This window comes from Festucalex cinctus, chromosome 7, assembly GCF_051991245.1.
Source record: "Festucalex cinctus isolate MCC-2025b chromosome 7, RoL_Fcin_1.0, whole genome shotgun sequence".
Classification (NCBI taxonomy): domain Eukaryota; kingdom Metazoa; phylum Chordata; class Actinopteri; order Syngnathiformes; family Syngnathidae; genus Festucalex; species Festucalex cinctus.
The window spans coordinates 20,600,059-20,623,172 of NC_135417.1; the positions used below are offsets into that span (position 1 = coordinate 20,600,059).

General features: G+C 39.8%; 1 protein-coding gene across 2 annotated transcripts in view; it reads right to left on the minus strand.

Moving 5' to 3' along the window:
- Window positions 1-19,829, minus strand: part of mms22l (MMS22-like, DNA repair protein) — a 26,456-nt gene extending 6,627 nt beyond the window's left edge. Inside the window, exons 1-19 of one of the 2 annotated variants that reach the window (XM_077527958.1) lie at window positions 19,729-19,829; window positions 19,203-19,387; window positions 18,994-19,119; window positions 18,674-18,726; window positions 18,331-18,418; window positions 18,076-18,253; window positions 17,716-17,809; window positions 16,818-16,948; window positions 16,093-16,206; window positions 15,840-16,016; window positions 14,185-14,247; window positions 13,944-14,063; window positions 12,658-12,890; window positions 10,550-10,766; window positions 10,183-10,472; window positions 4,340-4,518; window positions 3,968-4,118; window positions 2,617-2,744; window positions 40-182 (exon numbers count right to left, since the gene is read on the minus strand). In XM_077527958.1, coding sequence (XP_077384084.1) covers window positions 40-182; window positions 2,617-2,744; window positions 3,968-4,118; window positions 4,340-4,518; window positions 10,183-10,472; window positions 10,550-10,766; window positions 12,658-12,890; window positions 13,944-14,063; window positions 14,185-14,247; window positions 15,840-16,016; window positions 16,093-16,206; window positions 16,818-16,948; window positions 17,716-17,809; window positions 18,076-18,253; window positions 18,331-18,418; window positions 18,674-18,726; window positions 18,994-19,119; window positions 19,203-19,369 — 2,652 coding nt within the window. In that variant the 5' untranslated portion in view covers window positions 19,370-19,387; window positions 19,729-19,829. Of the gene's footprint in view, window positions 1-39; window positions 183-2,616; window positions 2,745-3,967; window positions 4,119-4,339; window positions 4,519-10,182; window positions 10,473-10,549; window positions 10,767-12,657; window positions 12,891-13,943; window positions 14,064-14,184; window positions 14,248-15,839; window positions 16,017-16,092; window positions 16,207-16,817; window positions 16,949-17,715; window positions 17,810-18,075; window positions 18,254-18,330; window positions 18,419-18,673; window positions 18,727-18,993; window positions 19,120-19,202; window positions 19,388-19,722 lie in introns of both variants that reach the window. The other variant, XM_077527957.1, reaches the window with a different exon arrangement.
- Window positions 19,830-23,114: the final 3,285 nt, after the last annotated feature.

The following is a 23,114-nucleotide window of genomic DNA, read 5'->3' on the forward strand; positions in this document are numbered from 1 at the left end:
ACAGTAGAGCGCACGCGTCGCCCATGAGTGTGCGCTCACCTTTACAAACGTCTCCAAGGCGGAGGTGGGTTTTGTGACGGCGGCTGTGGGACCAAGGTTGGCTTTCTGCAGAAGACCGTTCACTTCAGGAAGCATCAGCACTTGGCGGGTCAGTTCACACAGCTGCTCCTCCAATGCGACGTCTAAGTCGGACACAAGTAACAGACGGTTTGAACTTCAGATCTAATACAAGGCTAACAAAACATTGGAAGGAAAAGTCAGGTTTGTCAATTCACCTGCATGCTGCGATTTAAAATGTGACTAAATATTAAGTAGGTGTATCAAATAATAATAAGTCTTTCAAACCTCCACATTCGGTCGTGGATCAATTTTGTCGAATGTTGCTTCGCTACATTTTTAAAAAATAATCTTTTCACAATATATTTCCAAAGTCACTATAAGCCTGTATTAACACCTCCAATTACAAGGAGAAAATTAAACAACAATAATATTTTCCTCTCTGTTGCCATGGTGAATCGATATGAATGTCTTTTTTTATGTTCATACATGAGATTATTTTATTATTAAAACTAGGGATGTTCAATATTACTTTTTTTTTTCTTTCAGACCAACACCTGTATGACTATTCAACTCTCTATATTCACTGATACCGATATCAAGTAACTGATACACTTTGGATACATGAAATTTGTATTATACCAATGACATAATTTTAAAGAGACCTTTTGTTTATTTCTGACAAAAGGCACAACAATCATATGCATTTTAAGTCCAAAATAAAACACAAAGAGCTAACTCTGAATTTAAGAGTCATTTGTAATAAAATAACAAGAATGCAAATTTAAAATGACAACTTTTTGAAAATAAATTGAAGTACAAAATCAATACAGATTCAACTGGAAAATGTTGCCACTGGAATTGTTATTATTATTATTTTTTTAATCACAATGTAATTATTTCATATAAGCCAATATTGATGAATATAGATTGATTTTTTTCTTCGAAAAAAAAATAAAAATATTGAATGGATTAAATAGTTAAAAACTGAAATCGACTTACCCCGGGTTTTCACCGGATGCGGTTGCGGTGCGGTCCGGCGACGCAAGCAATTAGATTCCATTCATTCGAATGGTGCAGTTTACACCGCTTGCTGGTGCGTTGCGTGTCGACTGCGGAAGGCCTGCGGCGTGCCGCAAGCCTTCCGCAAGGATAGACCTATTTTCTATTTTTGCCGGACGCCGCAGCGGTAGGCCTCCGGCAAATGGCAAGCTAGCACAAAACACATCGAGCGGGACAGGAAGACCGAGGCAGTTTCAAAATAAATTTCCGGTTACCTTTCAGAATATAACACTCGCCAGCTCCTATTTCGCAAGTTTTTCAGCAAAACGTGACGTGGGCGTCGCCGGGCCATGTGCTCATTCACGGTTTAGACACCAGCGAACATGGACGAGGAGAGGTTTATATTGGAGGTGGAAAACCACAAAATAATATATGACACGGCACATCCTTTTTATAAGGACTGTAATGTATTGTGAGTTTGATGTTCGCGATTGCTTGTTGTGCCCGTCTCGCTTGCCGTACTGAACGGCAGCCGGACGCGGAAGACAGAAATAAAGAGTGGACCCGCACTGACCCGACTCTCGTTATTAATATACTTTACAAGGACAACCAAAAAAAGGATGCTGCATGGAATCTCATAGCAGAAGACCACCTCTCTTTTTGCTTCTCTGTTGAGCACAGACTTTCTGTATGTTTGTCGTTGTGAAATGCCACATGATCGCGCGCGCGCGGTCCCGCGAGACACGTTGGGAAGTGGGCGGCGACGGAGCTGCCGGACCGCAGCTGTGCGGAGCCGGTGTGGATTGAAAAAAAAATTGACCCGTCCGGAGCACGCAGTCAAGACGCACCGCACCGCAACCGCATCCGGTGAAAACCCGGGGTTACTAGCAATTAAAATGAACAAACTAGCAAAACACTCATAATACACTGTAAGCATTAATATCAGTATCAGCCACCATCTTGTACCAGATTTCCAATCAGGAACAGGGCTCGACATTAACATTGGCCCCGGTGGCCTGTGGCCATCACGTGACCATTAGGAACGTCAAGTTTTCAGACTGAAAACTTCGAGGGCCATCTTATTTCTTAAGCCCATTTGGCTATCTCAGTTCATTGAAGTCTGGGGATCATAGTTATACAAAAAAAAATGGCATTGCGAACATTCCTAATATAAACCTTGTAAACATTCATATGCTTACAGAAGTTGCAGTATAATTGACAAATGAGAGGATAGAAATGGCTACATTTCACTTATTTAAAAAAAAAAAAAAAAAAAAAAAAAAAAAAAAAAAAAAAAACTTTCTGTCAGCCATGCATGCCATTTAGTTCCTGATAGTTACTTTGGTGTCATTGATTGGTATCGGCCACTGTCAGAAGTACCCAATACATTGAAATAAGGCTGAGTAACCATCCATGGCAATAAGGTGCACCAAACAGACACAACAGTCAGAAGTTTTATGCAGTATGATACACAAAATGCAATAATCAGTCAAGCACATAAAATTATTACTGGAGTCGGAGAAGAAATGAAACCAGAGAGAGCGAATGTGGTTTTACCTGCTCTGCTTTCAGATGCACAAATGTGTTGCTGTAGAACACATCGGAACCAGGCCCGGACCGACATACTTTGTGACAAACCAGACATGATGACGTTGCGATCGCCGCTGAGTGAAGACACCAGCTCGCTGAAAATAACATCCATGGTCAAAGGGCGTCAAAGGTTTGCAAGGAAACATAATTTGGACCCTACAGTTGACTAGAACTTCACCCCAATAACAAATATCATGTAAACCAAAATGCACGCAATCGGCTTCTCTTGCGTGAACGCTCGTATCAATGGGCAGGTTAACGTCTTCTGGAGCACTGCCTGGTCAATGGGTTGTGAAATCAAAAACACCCACTAACGATAGCCAGCAGATGGCAGCATTGTATCTCTTTTCAATGGGCTGCTGGTGTATGGAATTACAATGAAACATGACGAATCTGATGAAATGGAACGTTTTCAAGGATGACGTGAATGATCAAAGCCTTTGTCACATTAAATCTAATTCACAGAGTGTCACTAAACAAAAAATATTTGTGTCAAAGTCACTGTTGTGTAAAATGTATCTTTTCACAAAAAAACTTGTTTTCTCCTTATCTTTTCAATTTTTGCTCAATGTCACTCAAATTACCTATTTTCAAATGGTGATTACTAAAGAACGAAATAAGGTAGAAACATACTTTTTAATCTAAGAAAAGAATGGAATGTGGTCTTTCATGTGGTACCCACCATGTTTATCACTAGGGGTGTGAATTGCCTAGTACCTGACGATTCGATTCGTATCACGATTCACAGGTCACGATTCGATTCGATACCGATTAATCCCGATACGAATGGTCACGATTCGATACCGATTAATCCCGATACGAATTTATAGGTCGATTGTTGCGATTTTTTTCCATTCAAATTTAGAAAATACTATCAGTAAATTTGTACATGTACACTGTAAGATTTGTATGAATATATTTATCTAAAACTTGAGGCTTATAACCGTGAGCCACTGTACACAAACAGTTTGCAATCTGTTTCACATTTGAACAGCATTAAAATAAAAATATTAAGGCTTAATGTGCCGTTCATATAACATTCTTCCATGCTCAAGGTGTGAATCCTAAAAAAAAAAAAAAAAAATTAAAAAAATCGATTCTGCCGATTATTGAATCGATTCGAGAATCGCGCGATGTAGTATCGCGATATATCGCCGAATCGATTTTTTTTAACACCCCTATTTATCCCACAATATTCTTTTTGCCTTGAAAGATGAGTGAAAATGCTCGAAATCGGCTGGCACTGTGGGGCTTGTTGTTTGGATAATGTGTGGCAGTTAAAAAACAAAATTGTTGGTATGGTGAAAGTGAGTAGAACCTGTTTTGGAGCAGATGAGGCAGGTAGCGCGTGACAAGAAGTGGATGAATCATGTCATCCCAGGCGAAGCATTGCAAGATGGACTGAACCGGATTTGGTTGAAGGTCCTGGCGGGCAGAGGCGGGCATCTCCAATGCCAGAAGAGTGAAGCCTGAGGGCATGAAATATGAATTCAGAATAATCAAGGTGTCCATGTTTCAGCTTGTACATGAGAAATTTGTGTGACCATCAACTAACACAATTTACCTTCCTCATCCATTTATTCAAAATGTTTCGATCAAATCAAAAGGTTAAGGCAGCAAAATTTCATTTTGCCCCAACTCTCTTCTCAGCTTGGTTTTCAGTTTCTAGTCACCTGACAATGTTACTGACCTGCAGCCGCATCTGCCAACTGGGCCGGGGGGGTCTGAGAGAGGCGTAAATCGCGGAGTGGGGGGAAGAAGTTGTCCCAGAGCGCATCTGCTACCGCTAGGTGGGGCTCTTTCACAACATTGTTGGTCGCCATCCGGGTCAAGGCGAGTCCTGACTGGACACAGTGTTGATGTGCCCGTCTGGGGAAAAAAGATAAACAAATCTGTCCAATGCAAAAGTCAAACCTAGCGTGCAAGATTACAGCCCCCCACAACCTTACTTTTTTTTTTTTTTTTTTTAATATTAATCCTGTTTCTCCACTGTTCCTCTCTCACTGCTTCTTAAGTGTTTTCTTTCTTCCCTCCTGGGGGATTACTGGGGGCTGTGGTGTACTGCAGCGTGGAGCAGGATGAGATGTGGAAGGAGAGGAGGATATTATGGGTGTAGAGGGGGAGCCTAGTGCTGATCCTCTGTACACACAATGTACTTTGGCTCTTCTGGCTCATCCCTGGCCCTCGCCGCAGCCTCGCGAGCAGCCCCACAGTGGCTGGCATTAGCCCAGATAAGCAGCTGAAGAAGCTGTAATCTCATTTAGACTGGAGGTGATCCTCCTGTCCCCCTCAACTGCCCAGATGGGGGTGTGGGGAAGCAGGGGTTGAGGGGAGGAACCCCCCCTCCCTCGTACGCACGCTATCCCATCCCCATCTGCACGCACACGCACACACATTTCGCTTCTTCCCTTCCAGCAAGGTTGCATCTAATCCAGAGAGAGCTGAGGCAATCGATTAGACTCTGAATTCATTAGCCTCGTTACTACTGCGGAATGGGCCTTTCACACCCATCAGCCCTCATTGTACAAGGCATCGTCAGAGACCCTACTTAATCCTGCTAACTGACATTCCTTACGTGTACCCGCAAACACACACATACACTAAACGTGGTGCCAACACAACACAGACAACGTTTAATCCTCTCTTCCACCTATGTACTTTACAAACTCCGAAGACAATTCACAGCCACCCCTTTAAACTGTCACACAAAATACACTGCAGACACCAACTAGTGTTTTGGATTTGACTTCTGAGTTTAAGACCGCAGGCAAGACACGGATGTTGGAAAACAGACACTCTTGACAGTATATCCAAATAAACGCAAAGTAACAACAGAGAGCAGGGCTGGATTCAGATGGTCTCGAACAAAACATTTAACAGAGAAACCTGGAATGAGACAGCAAGGCTGGATGCACACATGGAAGAACAGCTTGAATGAAGAGTATACAGAACTGTGACATGCTGAGATAAAACCTCGGCTAAGGATCCGGAACCTCGACGTACAGACAAAAGTGTCATTCAGTCACTCTCGTTAGAGCAATGCACAATTCTCTATGACAGGATAAAGGCCTATATGATAAAAACAAAGTGACCACTGACTAGACAAACTATGAGTTTCTAATAGCATTGCAATAGAGAACATTCCCATCATCAGGGACATTTGTCTAAGATTAGACAAACTAAGATTGACTAATAGCATAGTAACTATTTTTTTTTAAATAAAATACAAATGGGTTCTTAACGGAGACAACTTTCTGTGAACAAATTTGCGTCTTTCTTAAACACTATTGTTATGGAACATGTCAGTCACTCACATAGTCAATTGTTTCATTTTATAAAGTGTGGCACATTTTTCGTGCAACATTACAAAAGCAAAATAAAATTACTTAAATATTAAATTCAATTAAATCAACATTAATATTCCTCAGAAATCATGTGCTTCAAAAAGTCGAAACAGAATATGTTTTAAAATGTTAAAATTGAAGATAGAATACACATTTTTCATAGAAACGTATGCAAAACTGAGTCAGTTGCTGGACAGATAAATGTCTTACACAAGTAAAAGTAAGCTCATGAGTCTTCTTTGACTGAAGACTTCTGTACATTTCCCCACCACTCTTATGAAGTGCTCCCCCTAGCGGCCTGCCAAGTAATTGTTCAATAAGTAATGAACAATGAAGCCTTTATAGTGGCTGTATATTAACTACAAATATCAATACTTGGCGTATTGATAATCTATTGGTAGACAAATTATCACAATATCGATATATTGTCACACTTCTAGCTTACATATGGTCAATAACCCTTTCAAAACCCGAATATGGCAACATTCAGATATTGATAGGCTATGTAAACAAGCGCAAAACCCCGATTATGCTCTAATTCAGGTTTTTAAAAACCCGCCTTTGTTGGTGTTCTACGCATGCTCTATTCATTCGCAAGGAGTCTTGGTCAGGAACTACTTGTATGTGCGGCGGCCATCTTATGTAGCCACTGGCTAAAGGCCTCTTTATACTCCTGCGCTATCCAATTCGACACATTGTGTAGCGCCAGCGTAGAACGTCGCGCGGATCATCTATCGGGATTGGTCTGTTTAGTCACATGATGTGATGACGCACTCGGGTACCATCGTTAAAAGTAATTCACAATACTGCAATAATATACTCTGAATGACTGATGCAAACAGTAAAGTTCGTTCTTTGAGAGGCTCTCGTGTATGACTCAATACAGGGATCCGAGCTTAAAACACGTACGGATATCTGTGCTATCATCAACAGAAGACGACGCAGCACGGGAACACTTTTGGAGCTCGGAGAAAACCGACTGTTTTATTAGTGTGGTGAGTGACATGAATATGTGTTTTATTGACAGTAGAAAGTAAAAAGTGGAAATTATGTCTATTTGCGTCATGACTCATGACGTTGTCCGTGCGTCACCGTTTAAAACGGGGTTTTCCCCAATTACCTTGTATATATTTAACTGTGTCCACTTACGCATGTAAATGGATCATCCCAAATGTTGCAGAATTTTGACCGCAACCCGCATACTGACTAAACGTAGTCTGAGATGTGCCCCACATTCTCCTGACAACAAAAGGCGATATATCAAGTGAAAGGTTGTAATGACCTCAAAAGGAAGGCCTGCCTTCTATTAAGCCGAGGGGACTGCTGTTAATTGGTTCTGCTGAAAACAGATCCAACAGGTTGCGCCACTGCCAGCTCACCTCATCAACCAGCGCCACCCCCCACCTTGCCACAGCCGAGAGACATGGGTAGGAATAAAACGGAGGAATTAAGCTTGGGACTGGCTTCTTGTACGAGTGCCATCAAGGGTGAACACTCGGACGCTCCACTTCCTCAGCCATTGGCACAATAATCGTCTTAATGTGTGCAGATGCCATGTGGCTCTTAATAGGTATAATGATGCACCTGCTCAATTTGATAGTTAAAAAAAAATACCACAGTTAATAATTAATCATCTAACCTGGAAAGCACAGGGAGACCCCCACGATAAACCAAGAATTGTCAAGCTTAATAGTTAGTTTTAATTTGTGGGAATAACAAAAACACAATGTATATTAATTTTTGTTGTTGTTGCTAGTTAAATGGGTCAGCGTAGTCTAGCCCGTAGCAGACAGGGCCTCTGGGATTTCTCTTTTCCACTCTTGCCTTGGCCATTAATGTGCAAATGTGCGCCCTCCTAACCCTGTGATGCGAGATGAAAAGTTAGGGAATTAGGTGCACTAACAAGATCTTGTGCTATGGGAGCCAGACATTGAAATAAGAGAGTAACAGCAAGGTTAGATTTCACTTGTACTGCATGTAGGTGTACAGCTTTGTGTGTGCATGGTGGAGAAGGTGGGATGTAAACACTAAAGAAATAAAGAATTATGCAAACCCAGTAATAGTACCCTGCACCTCAATGCTTTATTTATATTGTATTGTGTTTACACATACAGTTGTGATTGAACGTTTACATACCCTTAGAGTAAGTAAACTTAAATTTGTGGCAATTTCATATTTTCAGAGGTTGAAGTTGACATAAGTAGAAATGTGCTGTGTATTATTAATTAAGCGACCTTAAGTTTTTGCAGATTTACAGTTGTGCTCATTGTAAACTTTCAAGCACAATTGTAACTCAAAACCAGGCTGTAAATTAATACCATCAATCATCTAGTTTTACCTGTGCTACATTTCACTTGTGGACCTCACCTCCACCTGAGTCCCAAAATGTAACTAAAGCTCGCGTCCTATAGGTGATCCTGCCTTCATGACCTTCAGACTAGCTGCATCTCAAACATGTCAAGCGCAGCGCTGCTGTTCCCATGATCCCGATAGAGTCCCATGGGCCTGCAACATTATTCAGGACTCCATTGGTGAGAGGGACTTGCAGGTTATTTGGCTTCCTGAGACCCATACAGAGACTTCTGTGTAGGGCTGGGTATTGCCGCCAACCTCACGATACGATACGTATCACGATACAGGGGCCACGATACGATACATATGTATCCCACGTAAGACATTTTATTTATTTAGTTATTTATTTTTTAACAAAATATAGGAAAATTGGTACTTTAAGACACATGTGCCATGTTAAGTTTATAAGTAAATAAATGTTGATATTCTTCCTCTGCTTTCATTTTTCTTAGTAAGACACAGTGTCCAATCACTGGTGAGCTATTTTTGCATGAATTGAAGGAAATTAACTTCAAAGACGCTGCTGGTTTTTATTTTTGAGGTGCAATGCAACCTGCAAAGGCAAACGTTAACTGCCTATTTAAAGTTAACTAGCAATATCGATTCTGACGCCTGCGTATCGATACGTGTATTGTAATGAGGCCCGCACTGATATATTGCCGTATCGATTTTTTGAGCACACCCCTACTTCTGTGTTAACTATAGTTGCTTTGAAATTTCCTCCATGACAAATTGATACTAGAGCCCAACCGATTTTTCAGTGGGCCAATTAACTCATTCACTCCCAGCCATTTTCACTGAAGCAACCACCTTCGCTCTTGGCTGTTTCACTGGATTTTGACAGCTTTTGCAAGACCCATAGAATATTGTGTTCTATTGCTATAAAAACATTGAACCTACCAAAAGAAAGATTAGAGTCTCTTCTTTCATCAGGAAAGAAGTATAGTTCTATCTGTTTCCGTTTTGCAGCAATTAGTATTAGAAGCTAAGAGCTAAGTTTCATCATTATTCGCAAATCTGTTTTGAATTGTTTGAATCTGTTTTGATTGTTTTAACATGGCCCTGGTTGATCTCTTATACTCTGCTGCCACCTGCTGGCCGTTTTTGTAATTAATACCATTGCTTCACCCGTTCTCTGCAGTTGAGAGGCTGCACCAAAGCCTTCTGTATACTCTAGCATCAAAAAAACAAACAAAATAAAAACAAAAAAACATGTCTTTGGGACACATAAAACATTTAAAATAGTATTTATACGTTTTGGGGAGCAAATGAGTTAATCAGGCCAATTATAGCGCACCATCATCAATAAATTGACATCTGTCAATATATAACCAATGGTGCTCCCGTTCGTCTGTGCTTTGATGCACACTGCCCGAGTCTCAGACAGCAACTTGCAGCACACACACACAGGCACTCGACTGAGAAAAACGACAAGCAGCATTGGTTTTACGCCAATGTAAGCTGTGACTTGGTAAAACCGTAATGATACATTTTAGTGCCTGAAGTCAATAACGTCCTCACAGTAAGATACTGTTACGCACCTAAGAAAGAGCATTCTAGTTTTTTTTTCTAGTTTTGAAACAGTGTTTCAACATTGTGTAAATTGCATCATTGTGAAATAAACAGACATATGCAACTGTTAACACATGACCGCCTTATGGCAAAATTTCCAACTTTCTGCCGACACTTGGCCTCAAAAGTGGGTAGATTTTCAGGCAGACTTAACCATGCAATTTACACAGAAAGTGAGTGTGCAAAGGGACTTATGTGAGAGAATAGTAATCAGTGGGACAAAAAAAAAAGAGAGGTTGGGAAAGGGAGATGATTACTCTCTCACCTGAGCTGGGCGAGGACAGTCTGCAGAAAGCCAAGTACCGAGTTTAGTTCAGACTGACGGCAGGCCCGCAGCAACCAATCAAAACCTTCACTGAGAAGTTTTTCCTCTGATAGGTTGAGCTGGCGGCTTGTTTCAAACACTTCAGCCACCCCCTCCAAGTATGATCCAAGAGGCCGCCAGAGGGCAAGTTTACGAGACATCTCGGTAGTTTTGTTGTAGAACTCCTTAGCGGTATCGTTGAAAGATGTGGCCAGCCCACTAGCTAGGGGGCCAAGATCCAAACCCCTCTCCTAGACCAAAAAAACACATATGTCAAATATCCTGGACTTCAAAATTAGTCTTACACTTTCTGGATGATCAAACATACCTGAAATAACAACACCAGTGCCAGCTGTCCCCTCCACACCAACGTGCGGTGTCCTGGCGGGCAGTCAGATGGCAAGAAGGCCAGCAGCTCACAGATTTTACTGGCAACATCTTCCACCTCCATCTTCCTGGCAACCACTAGAAACAGAAGCAGGAAGTTCATGAGGCCGGCCTCCGTCAGCTCCTTCATCTTCTTTGAGGAGAACTTGGAGCAAATCCTGAAAAAGGACAACAACGCAAGTGATAGGACGAGAAAACAATGAACATTTTTGTTTAAAAGTGTGCTTATTTATAAGGCATAATTATTAGATAGTTTAAAGAAATTAGTGCACAAAAACATTTTTTTTTCCAATTAGAATCACTTAAGAGGTAACATCCAGTTTTTAGTCTGCAGTGACTAAAGTTTCCACTCCCATGATGCTCTCTACCACCTGCCTCCACCCCACTAACAGCACCAAGGGGAAAATTTGGCCAGCCATGCGTGTGCGTGCGTGTGTGCGCGTCGGGGTGCTGAGGCGGGGTGGGGGGGTTGAAGTGGGAGACGGAATAAGAATAGCGAAACGCCCAGCATTCTGTTAGATCCTGGGGGCACTGTGGAGAAATGCCTTTAAAGATCATGTTAAATGTCAGAGACACTCAGACACACAGCAGTAGGCGCTTGGTCCCTCTCTACAGCCAAACCAATTTACAACAACACCAAAAAAGGATCAATACAAATACACACAAACATACACCCGCCTCACTTCCAGTTCGCATTCTGCTCACCTGTAAGAAAAAAAAAGAAAAAAAGAAAAAAAAGAGCCCATTTCCCCGCCACCTCCCCAAACCACAGACAAACAGACATGCCAGCCTGCGCAGGGGAATCGTGATGCCGCGCGGGTCAAAACACCAACAGTGACAAGTACTGAGACAAACTACTGTCAAAGTTGGGCTGGATGATTTTGAACAATAATCTAATTGCTTGGCCTTAACACTTCAACTATATGTTTAATAAAACAGTGATATATAAACATGTGGACTGCACTTATTCCACACTTAACTTATCTAGGCATTAGATAAATTAATAAACTAAATCCATAAAGCATACAAACCGACCGAAATGAAGCTGAGGTTGTATGCTGCATATAGAATATAACAAAAGATTAGCGCACTGATTAGCCAGATATTTCAAAAGATGACCGTCTGGCATCTAAAATGGATATCAATGACACACTGGGGATTTTTACCATTCTCCCCTGTTCGATTTGTTTATTTGAGACCATGTTTTCCCCGCAGTCAAGCAGATGTTCCAAATTTCTGGTTCTGGAGCTCAACACGGCTAAAGTGTCTCGCATTAACGTGGCCATCAGGGATGTCTCCCTAGGCCAGCCAGGATTACCCAAATATTGTAGGAATACAGTAGAGCCTGCTGAGGAGGAGGAGGAAGGAGTGATAGCCTTGGTTGAGGGAACGGAAGAGGGGTGGGGTTGGGGGTATCTGGCTATGTTCCAGTCTACCACACAAGCCCCCCTCGCTATCCATGTTGGAAACCACCGCAGCTTTGCTAAGGCGAATTAACCGCTACGCTCGTTAGCTAATTAGCCCCCATGTCTGCAATGCTACTGAGCACATTCCAGACAGAGGGAAGTCATTAGTCGGACTTATCTATGGCTGTCTCATTTTGGGACCCAGCCTGTATGTGATACAGTATATGATGATCCAAAGACTGTCACTATATATATCGCTGGCATATAAGGTAAGGAACAAAATAGACTAAATGTAGACTTAATAAATTAAGATTTTTTTTTTGACAAATTAACAGAGTCAAATTGGATCATTTCCCACAGCACCCGATGATTTCTCATGACACAAGCAGTGTGCCGACGACCTACAAGGGGACACTCTGAAAACACACCACAATTCTAGAAAAAAGCAGGTGCTGTTCTATTTGTTTTTCTGTGATGAAGAGCAGGTGGCTGACTGGGACACAAGTACATTTCAAAAAGCTTCATGCAAGATGGGATTTTCCCATTAACACAAAAAAAGCATAGTAATGGCAATTATTGTATTGAGCAGAATGTTGCATGTGTGTCATTTGATTTGGTTTCATGTCAACAGTCAAGCTTTTACCTTCCTTTGATCTGTCTCTGCGGTACTCCCCCGCTGTCCTGAGACAGGCACAGCGCCAGCACTCGCAGAAAGATGTGGAATGAACTGGCTGAACGGTACAGTTGGGTGTGTCCTGGGGAGCGGAGAGGAGAGGGCTCACAGTAGGTGCGTACCTGCTCCAAAAGAGACAGGGGTGTCTTGCACAAAGTGCCCAGGCCGCTCAAACCAAGCCATGGTACAGTGAATGAGGCACCCTGAATTACAGAGACAGAATGAAATTATAAGCATTTATGTAGGGCAAACGGTGTACAGAAACAAAAAAAAAGACAGGAACAGAACATTTATAATTGCCTATAGCTGCCACAGATGGTGTCAAAGCACCACTTTTCGATTAGAAAGGTTGTTGCCTGTATGACGGAAGCGCCACCCCTCAACAAGATGGCACAAATGAACAACTTCTGTTCATTAGACGAGGCTTTGGCCTGAGCACAGTGAATATGCGAGTTTTTCAGCAAACAATGGAGGAGGAGGGTTCCGAAACAATCAGCAACTAGGTGAATTCACAAGTACTGATTCATGAATATACAGGGGAACACTGTAGTAGAGAATTCCTTTTGAATATGGCATATGTAGGTTTGTTCTATTACCAAGTCAGTCAAAATAGTTTTCTGTTTTCCATGTGTCTCAACTCAACTGTATTTATAAAGTACGTTAAAACAACCATTGATGTATATAAAGTGCTTAAAATGAATATAAAATTAATAAGAGAAAAAAATAGGTAAGTGAATAAGTAAATAAAATCAGAAGCAATAAATTAATAACAGAAAATACAGCAGACACCATCAAACAGTGAAACAATGCTGAGTCTCATGCAGAGGCAAAAGCCAAAAAATAGAGATGTATTTTTTAAAATGAGGGCCTTAACAGATAATAGCTTGGTGTGTTGTCCTATTCACTGAATAGCATACCTAAAATAGAAACCTTGCTTTTTCCTTGTTTTGATTAACCCCTTCCAATGAATAGAGAAAAAACTAAAATGGCATTTAACCGTTTATTGCAATAGATATCATTGGAGTTTAAAGAAAATGTGCTGCCAAAATATGGGCAGCAAAACCTAAAAAATAATGTTGCATTAGTACAAATTAAGCCAACCACCCTGAAAAGCACACCAAAGCCTTTGTGGAGCCCGAGTTTTCTCTGAAGTTGCTAATAAACACCACAGACACTTATTATATGAGGAAATTCAATAGATTACTACTTAACATCACTATGGATGTAAAGTACTTGACTAAAGTATTTGACCTCACCAGGTTTTTACTGTAGTAGTCCCAGAGTGTGGAAACGGCACTGGTACTGGGTTTCCACAGCAGACACAGAGAGAGACAACAGTGCACATGCATTCTGACCTGCTCCTCTCCTAGACCTCCCTATGATTATACAAACAAATACACATACAATGCAAACTGGTGCTGTAATCAACATGGCCTTTTTTTTGTTTTTTCTTTTCCTGATTTCATTATGTTTGACAAGTGAGAAAAAGATGCTGACCTGGGGCTTACAAGTCAACTTAAGCAACTCTTCCACAAATGTCCAATTGTCATCTAGGGATGTCTGCAGGTATGGATGAAAGAGTTAGTATGAATTGTTAAATGTACAGTCGTAAAAAAATATACACTTAAATGATGATTCAATTACCACTAGAGGTGTGCAAAATTTCCGATTCTTAGATTATTCACGATTCGGCCGTGGAACAATCGAGAACGATTCACAAAAGTCCAAATTCCGATTATATAAATATGCCAAGGGAACCGAAACTAAAAGTGGACCGGAGCGGAAAGTACGCGGAACTGAAACGCAGTAGCGCGCGCGGTCTTCGGGACGCTTAATGGGACGGACCGAGAGTACACGTCCACAACTCACGCCTCGACATTCAAAACAACAACAAGCATGGCTGAGCTGACCAACCCACCTCTTCGTCAGATCAGACCTGCTCCGAAAAGGCAAACAACTTCAGGCGGAAGTATCAGCTAGCTGGCTGCAGTGCGTCGGTTAGCGTTCTACAGGGCGCCGCGCAGTGATACGAACGAACGAACAGAAAAGTAGTGGCTGGCGGTAATGGCGTCTGACTTTATTCAGAAAAGAGTATTGTGGTGGAAATGTATCACGCTTTTGAAAACAAATAGTTTTTAGAAGAAAAAGGCTTTATTTCCGAGACCCCAGCCAGCTTGCTGGACTATTTTCCTCTCGTCCAACGTCGAACATGAACGCGTGTCACCGAACGCTGTCAGAAAGAAGTCAGTGCTGATCGCACACACGGGAGGTGAGGATCAAATTGAGATTCATGTTAAAAAAGCCGAACGATCCCTTTAATGTTTACACGTTCATGTTTACACAAGTTAAAAAGCAGAAAAGCACTTGAGGTTTTTTTTTTTGTACCTCTGAGAAACTTTAATGTTTACATGTTCATCTTTACACAACTTAAAAAGCAGGAAAGCACTTTTTTTTTTTTTTTTAGGCATTTGTATTGAAGTAGTAGTTCACATTGTCTTTCATTTATATCTCAGTGCACTTTTGAGTGGATAAAAATAATATATTTTTGCTCAATGCTATGTTTTATTCTGTTGAAGACTGAATATACTTAAAAGCTGTTGTTACAGAATGAGGACTTGAGTATTTTATTTACTGTTTTGAACTGTTAACTTGATACTGAAATAGTAGTTTATTTAGGCCTGAGAGGACTTTTGTACTATTTTTGTAACTAATGTACGAAACATTAAAAGCACCAAAATACATTGTTTTTTTTCTGCTGCCTGGGGGGAAATCAATAATCGTTTTATAATCGAATCGTAGCCTCTGAATCGTAATCGCAATCGAATCGTGAGGTGCCCCAAGATTCCCACCTCTAATTACCACTGACACTTTGACACACTTTTACAAATTATGTCATTCAAAACTATCTATCAAACATTATACAAGGATGGCCAATTTATTTGGCTATGTTCTCATAACCAATAGGATACAGTGAAGTTCTAAACAACCACAAACATCAATAAAATACATATGCTTTTTAAATTTATATCTTTGAGAGTGTCAACGAAAAGTTTGCATTTAAATCTTTTTTTGTATTGAATCATATCAAATTGTGAAATGCCAGTGAGTGAAGTTACGTAAATGTTTGAACATTGTGATGTCTTGCCACTTACCTCATATTGTATGACGCCATTTTGACTGTACTGGCCTAACATTGCTAGATGAGTGAGCAGCCACCATGTGAATCCTAGAGGGTCCTTGCAGTGCGTCGGGAGGCCACTGAACTGTTCTGCTGCAGGTTGCCCTGATACTAGAGGCCTCAGCAATGTGTTCATATAGCTCCAAAAAGACTAAGAAATAAGAGGGACAAGCTCATGAATATACATCTCATTTTTGCAAATATGCACACGTTTGCATCTACATCACCTGTGAGTGTAGCGTTTTATTCCTATATTGCAAAAGGTGAATGACCAGGATCCACAGTTCTTTGGTGCACGAGCAGAAATAATGATGACTGCTAAGAACCTCCGTAGGCCTCACCTAAAAAAATGAATAAATGCAGTACGCTGGGGTTTAAAACATATTTCCCCCAAATAATTGCTATTCGGCGCCATTTGCAAACTTTTTTGTGATATCATTTTTTGTTTTGGGAGAAGCAAGCCTCAATTTTTTTATAGGAAATGCATTGTGGAGGTTCATTAATTTTTTTTTGTAGGTTTTTGGAAGAAAGGATATGATTACCGATGAACGGAGTTGTGCAAACGTTACATGGCTATCCCAGCAGCAAGCACACGGAGCAAAATGATTTTTCTCCAGCTAGAAATAATATCACCTAACAGCGGGCATCAAATTGACACTCTAGTTCTGTATAAATTTTTTGTATGAGCAGATATGCAAAGCATTCCCTTCTCGTGTGAATTTTTCAAATTTTAGTAGTGTACTGAATAAATATCAACGACAGTATTAGCAAGGAGTTGATATCTTCTCGGCTTTTATCATGGAATACATTTTAATGAAAGTGCGTGCTATAGCTTCTTGATAACAAAAATACAACTATAATGCACTTTAGCTACATCCTGATCATTACAAGCCAGAAACCCCACTGGTAAACCTCAAAACTAGCATATAGTGCCGCGTTACTTAACATCCACCTTGCTGTATTTGCCCATGGCCAGGCCTGTAAGGTCACACAGGAGGTTGCACAGGTGCTCCTCAAACAAACTGGTGTCAGTCAAGTTCTCTCCCGTCAGGTTCACAAACTGATGTGCATACACCACCTGACCTGGGCAGAAGAGGACAGAAAATGGTTAGGACCGTGTATAAAGGTCAGAAAAGTATATGCCTGTTCTGCTAGCTTTACTACACATCACCATCAACCTCTATGCAAATCACCAAGAAAAGAGAAACTATACTTTTGTATATATATTAAACGCTTTCACATTACCCTGTCTAAAAAGTGCTTGTCCTATATATTGTTAATGTGTGGCAATGAAATCAGATAAAATCTTTAAAGGGCAAGTCACCGCCCTTGAGAGAGAGAGAGAGAGAGAGAAAAAAAAAACATTCACAATAATGTGTTCTATGCAGCCCCACTAGTCTAAATGTGGTATTCTGGTTAATATTGCCTTAGTGGAATATGAGTTAAGCAGCAAAATCCAGTTTTTAGCAGTATCAGAAGGTGGACGTTTTGCCACTTGCTGTCGAGTGAAAATGACATCCCAGGTGCTTCGGTCTCAGGTAACAACCAATGACATCTCCGCTTCAGAAAAAAGGTGAGCTGTGATTGGTCGTTGTCTTAGCCCTGAGCAATTGTGATGTCATTGTTAGTCGACAACAAGTGGCAAAATGGCCGGCCCCTGAGATGGGTACAATTGGCTGGATTTTGCTGCAGAACTCAAATTCCACAAATGTAATATTAATTAGAATGTCATGTTTAGACTAGTGAGGTCACATCAAACAGTCAAGAAATGTTTAAGGTTGACTTCCCCTTTTGTCTTTTACTCAGTCATAGTAAGCTACTGTTTTTCAAAGTATGCAAACATATTGTACCTTGCATCTTGTGGCCAAACAAGTGGAGGATCTCCAAGACTGACCAGTGGATGTCAAGGTGAAGATGCAACAAATGCCAGGAGGGAGGGAAAATCTACGGAAACAACACAGAATATCTTACCAGCAAGATAGAACACCATCAAACCTTTGGACTTGAAAAACTTGTGTGTGTTTGCTTGTGTGCTGTTCATCAACTTTTTTCATAAATCATTAATTTTATTTTTCATATTGATAGATATATATTTTTTTTAGTCATAACATCTAAAGCAACTACAATTACTACATTTATTCACAGATGTGCCCTACAATAACAAAGTAACTCCAAGTTTCCATTATGCAAACCCAAACCATCAAGTGCACCTTTCCAGGATTCTGTATTGTGAAAGCATTCTGAATATTGACGGGCAGGTCTTTAAGACGTCCAATGAGGAGAATGATGCCAAACAACTCCTCCACCAGAACAGATGGAAACTGACCCTCCAGCTCCTCATAAGGGTGGGATGGATGTGCATCGAGGTTGCAAGAAATCTTCAGGTATCTGAGTAAATAAAGTCAAATAGATTACAAAAACGTTACACAGAAATCCTGCCAATGGTTTTGTGTTATAAAGATTACCTGTGTAGAAAGACTTTAACATATTGTAGAAATGAGACACACTGCTGTCTGAGCTCAGAGGCCTCATAGTGAAGGTTGCCTTTTTGACCTAAGAGACACACGACATGTTTTGACATGGACTGCATCGTCTTAATGGAACCAATGTTTAATCAACCTAATAGAACCTTTAGTTTTCCACTTTGGTTCATAAAAAAATTGCAAATGAAGTAAGTTTCTTCTAAATAAATACCATGCTGTTTACAGTATGGCTATTAATAATAGTCTACTGAGAAAAAATGTTTCCATATTTACTAAAAGCCAAAACATTAGACACACGGCGGGATAGATATCAAATCATGCTTACCAAAGTCATGTGAGATCTGCTGTGCCATGGTCTCAAGCCTGTAGATCGTTTGCCTGAAATTTAAGACACAAAAAGTATATTAATAAAGCTGGATTGAGAGTTTTATGTTAATTATAAATTACTGTTGAGCAGTCCAGGGTGTACCAAATCACCTGCGATCCTCATAAAGACAAAGCAAACTGTACAGAAAATTATAATTATTTTTCTGTGCCTTCTACTGATTCATTATTTTATTGCTTTTACTATTTTTTAGTGTCGTTGCCCATTAAGTCCTTTTTTCTGCCTATTTTGTATCCTTTTCTTTGATTTTGAAATTTTACCTTAGTAAGCCAAAGAGTAGCTTTGTTGACTCAACCAATGCTGTCTCTGTAACCCAGGTTAAACCAAAGATCTCCACTGTGTCATTCTCATATTCTGCAGGGGCTGGATCGAGACACAGCAGCAGCCTGCGTAGAGGATCCATTTAATGTTATTATGATTTAATATTCTGTTATTCCATGCGAAACACTTTTAAATTAAAACGTTTTACCTTTTCAGTGAACCTCTAGCAGTGTACCCCTCACTTGAGAGTTCTCCAGTTGGATCCTCCTTAGCTTCAGTGCAGCAGAACCATGGTGGTCTGTCTGGGGAAAGCTCACACAGACCATCTGTTGGGGAGACTGGAGGGGTGAGGGATTGGCTGAAATCATCTGCCATGCTGCTCCTCACTCTCACCTTTAATAAAAAATAAATAAATAAATACATACATACATAAAATGAAAATAAAATGCAATAGGGAGTTAGAACACAGAAATGACGCAAAATAATGTTGCAGTAAATTCGGGTTTAATAAGCAATTACTGTTATGCGTTTAGAGTGAAACCCCACAATAATTAATAAGTCATGAACGCGCTTTAGAGAAAGATAAATTTGTTTGGTTATGTCCGTAATTTTTACAGTGCCGTACGTTCCTTTACTTGACTTCAGTCATCGTAAAACTAAGCTGAAAACATGTTTGGCTGTCAAAAAGATCAAGCGGAAGTTCGAACTGCACTAAATCATGAACAAACCTTTACTTGTGTTTATATGTGAAGTAGTATTCCGCTCATTCGTTTCAAACAGTGGAGCTTTCCCAAATGTCACTCTCGTATTGTTTGTGTTCCGGGATTGTCCCGCGCGTTCGTATTGCGCATGCGCACATAAACGTTGAGGTCTTTGATTGGTCCGAAGTGTAACAATGGGCGTGGCTTTACAAATAGAAGTCAGTGCTACTTAATAAAATAAAATAATCTTCCGAGATCTGCCTGTCTATATCCATCCATGGCCTTAATTAAGAAAATTGTCTTATATAGCATTTTTTAGTCAGTTCATAGCAAGACATTGGGAACATTTTATTTTGATGGCGTAAAAGCATGAGCCCGGTCATAAAAGTAACCATTTCACTCAAATTGTCCAATATTTTGTTTTATTTTTATTTTTACTTATTATTATTACTATAATGTATCTTAGTTCCGCTGTCTAAGCAATTTAATAATCTAATATTGCCTCCATTATCTCCATTCTCCATGTAACCTCCATTAGGTTACAGAAAGGACAATAAACCTGTTAACATTCATACAAAAGAATCATGGCTTCCTGCGAGTATACCATCTTTTGTTCAATTAAAAAGACCCCGATTTCACACTGAATAACTACATTTGTACGTAAATTAAGAAAATATCATAATTCTTCTTGCATACTGTATTTATTCAGTGCAGTGGTTGGCCCAGAATAAGCAAACATAGTTATGGTATGGATCTCCATTTGGGGGAGAGAGAAAAAAAGACCAGATATGACAGCATTTGCATTTTATTGTTTTCATTTTCTAAGCATGTTTGTACCATGGCTAAATCTTGCCCTGTAAACGCTGACCAAACTGTTGCGGTAACCTTCCACCTTCCAGGTGGACTTAAACACTTAGACAGCATGTGTTTATTCAAATACATCTGCCGCTGATTGAGGATGAATTGTGACAGTGTGACAGCATCCCAAGAGTGCAGTGTCATGGAGTATAATTTTTATGTGGTCAAGATCAAAACTGAAATTCTTCAAGGTTGTAAAAAGACGGGTATGTTTCAGCCAAGGACTTAAAGATTTGAATGTGACATTTGATCCTCTTTCACAGCCCACTGAGATCATGGTTTGAGGTTTCAATTACCACTGCTGTACTTGCTTGTACATGTGAGAGTCACTTTTACTCAGATTTGGCAGTGACCAGTGGCAGGCACAGCATGGAGTGGGAAAATGACATTGTTGATTGCAAAGGAAAGGTCAGGTTGACAGTAGGGTAGTTTTTCTGTTTGATTGCTAAATAAATCGGTTAAACTGAACCTTTTGTTACTTGCTCTTTTCGCATACAATTCAGTGTTTTTTGACTTATTTGTTGAATTGACACCACAGAAATGTCAAAGTGCCGCACCCCATTCAGGCTGAGAGCCAAACAGGATTCTATCAGGTGACATTGTATTTAAAAGACGGGGGTGAAATTAATTATGTGGAGTTGATTGTTTTAGGTGCCTTTTATGTCACAAACAATAACGATGAAATACTACAAGGACTTTTTTTTTTCCATTTAGAGTAAATATCTAAACACTGTTTAAAAATATAAACAATATACTGAGAATGGGATTTTAACAAAATACTCCAGTAAGGTGGCTTACATATTATACAATGCAATAACACCAAAAAGTAAAGAAGGTTAAAAAAGACAAAATAGCCTGCTTCAAGTACTTTCTGGTTTAGACAAAACAATGTTCAACACATTGTGAGATTATGTGAAAGAATTTGACCGAGTCATAGATACATTATAGAGATATTATACAGATAATACTCATTTGCAAGCTTTGTAACCAGAATTTAGCAAGTATTCAGACCCTTTTTTTAAAAATTTTTTTATGGGAGACTCCTCCAGCATATTAGGGCCACATATGAATATATATATATATGAAAAATAAAGATATTTGCAACATCATAAAGTGGCAAATTTGCGAGATGATGACACGACGGCAGTGCCTATTCAAAGTGCAAATGCTTAATATGATATGGTTAATCACTGCTAGAGCGATTACGATCTCTTGTTTTTGAAGACCCGGCTGAAAAGTATAAATTAATGAGTTCTTCCACCGTAGGCATTTTGTACACTTGGGAATTGTGACAAACATCAGAGTAGACTAGTTCTCATGAGTTTCTGAGTTTTGTTCTTGCAAATCTGCATGTGTATTTCTTGTAAATTTGTGATTTTTCTCTCTCAAATTGCCACTTTATAATGTTGCAAATATTCAACTTTTTTTCCTCATAAATTAGTGAGTTTTTTTCCTCACAAATTTGATGTCGAAAATATTCAACTTTTTTTTCTTGTAAATTTGTGAATTTTTTTTCACTGAATATCATCCCCTTCTCTAAATAATGCATATATTTATACATAGCCCTAACACACGATCCTATTTTTACGTTTGCAACCGTTTGCCAGCAAAAATAGTTTAAACTGAACCACGTTGCCCCTGCTGGTTGCAGAAATTCATGCACTCCATTGAACTTCAAGACAAGATTAAGCAACATTCCAAGCAGAATTCTTACAGATCACTCAATTATCAGGCCCATTCGTACATTACATGAAGGCTATTGTTTATTTATTTATTTATTTAGTTTTGTACTGTAGCATCTTACAAATCTGTCTTAAAAGTTCAAAATATTTTACCAAGAAGGTGAACGTACCTTCTTACAACACAGTCACTCAATTTTGTATGCAAGTTTGAACCCAAGTATCACTAACCTATGCTAACGTAGTAGAACATAATTACAATATTGTAAATGTTTGTATGGAAAATAATACTGCACACTGGAATGGGTTGTTCATTAGGCACTGTTCATAACCACAAAATCATAAACTTAGGACCACTGTGTTGGATTGCAGTTGTCAGAACTGGAAACACATGATAAAGGACAATTTGAAGATGCATGGCGCCATCATGGTATGTTTTATTTTGATCTCAAAAGGGCATTGTCCAAAAGATGATTAGGCAGCATGTTGTTACATCTTTTTAATAAGCCCTGTATTTCAGTTTGACCTCAAAATGGTTATCTTCACGTTTTAGAGCTATAATCTTCTGAAGCAATGTTATCATAGAACTTGTCGTTTGACCTCTAGAAATCCTTACAATACAATTTTACTATTAACTCCCTCTCTTTAAGCAGAATAGTCGGAGGCCAGTAATGACTTTGCATAATGAGTTACTTTTTTTTTTCATTTTCATTGAGTCTGCATTCTAAAAGATCTTCATATTGTACAGGCGAAAGCGCTAGTCCCTTTTATCTCCAGAAAAAACCCTTGTGGCTACAGCTTGATCAATTAAACTCTTGAAAGCAGCCCGCCCCTCATTCCTCTGCCTGAGAGGAATATAAAGTTATCAGTCTTCCCAAGCGA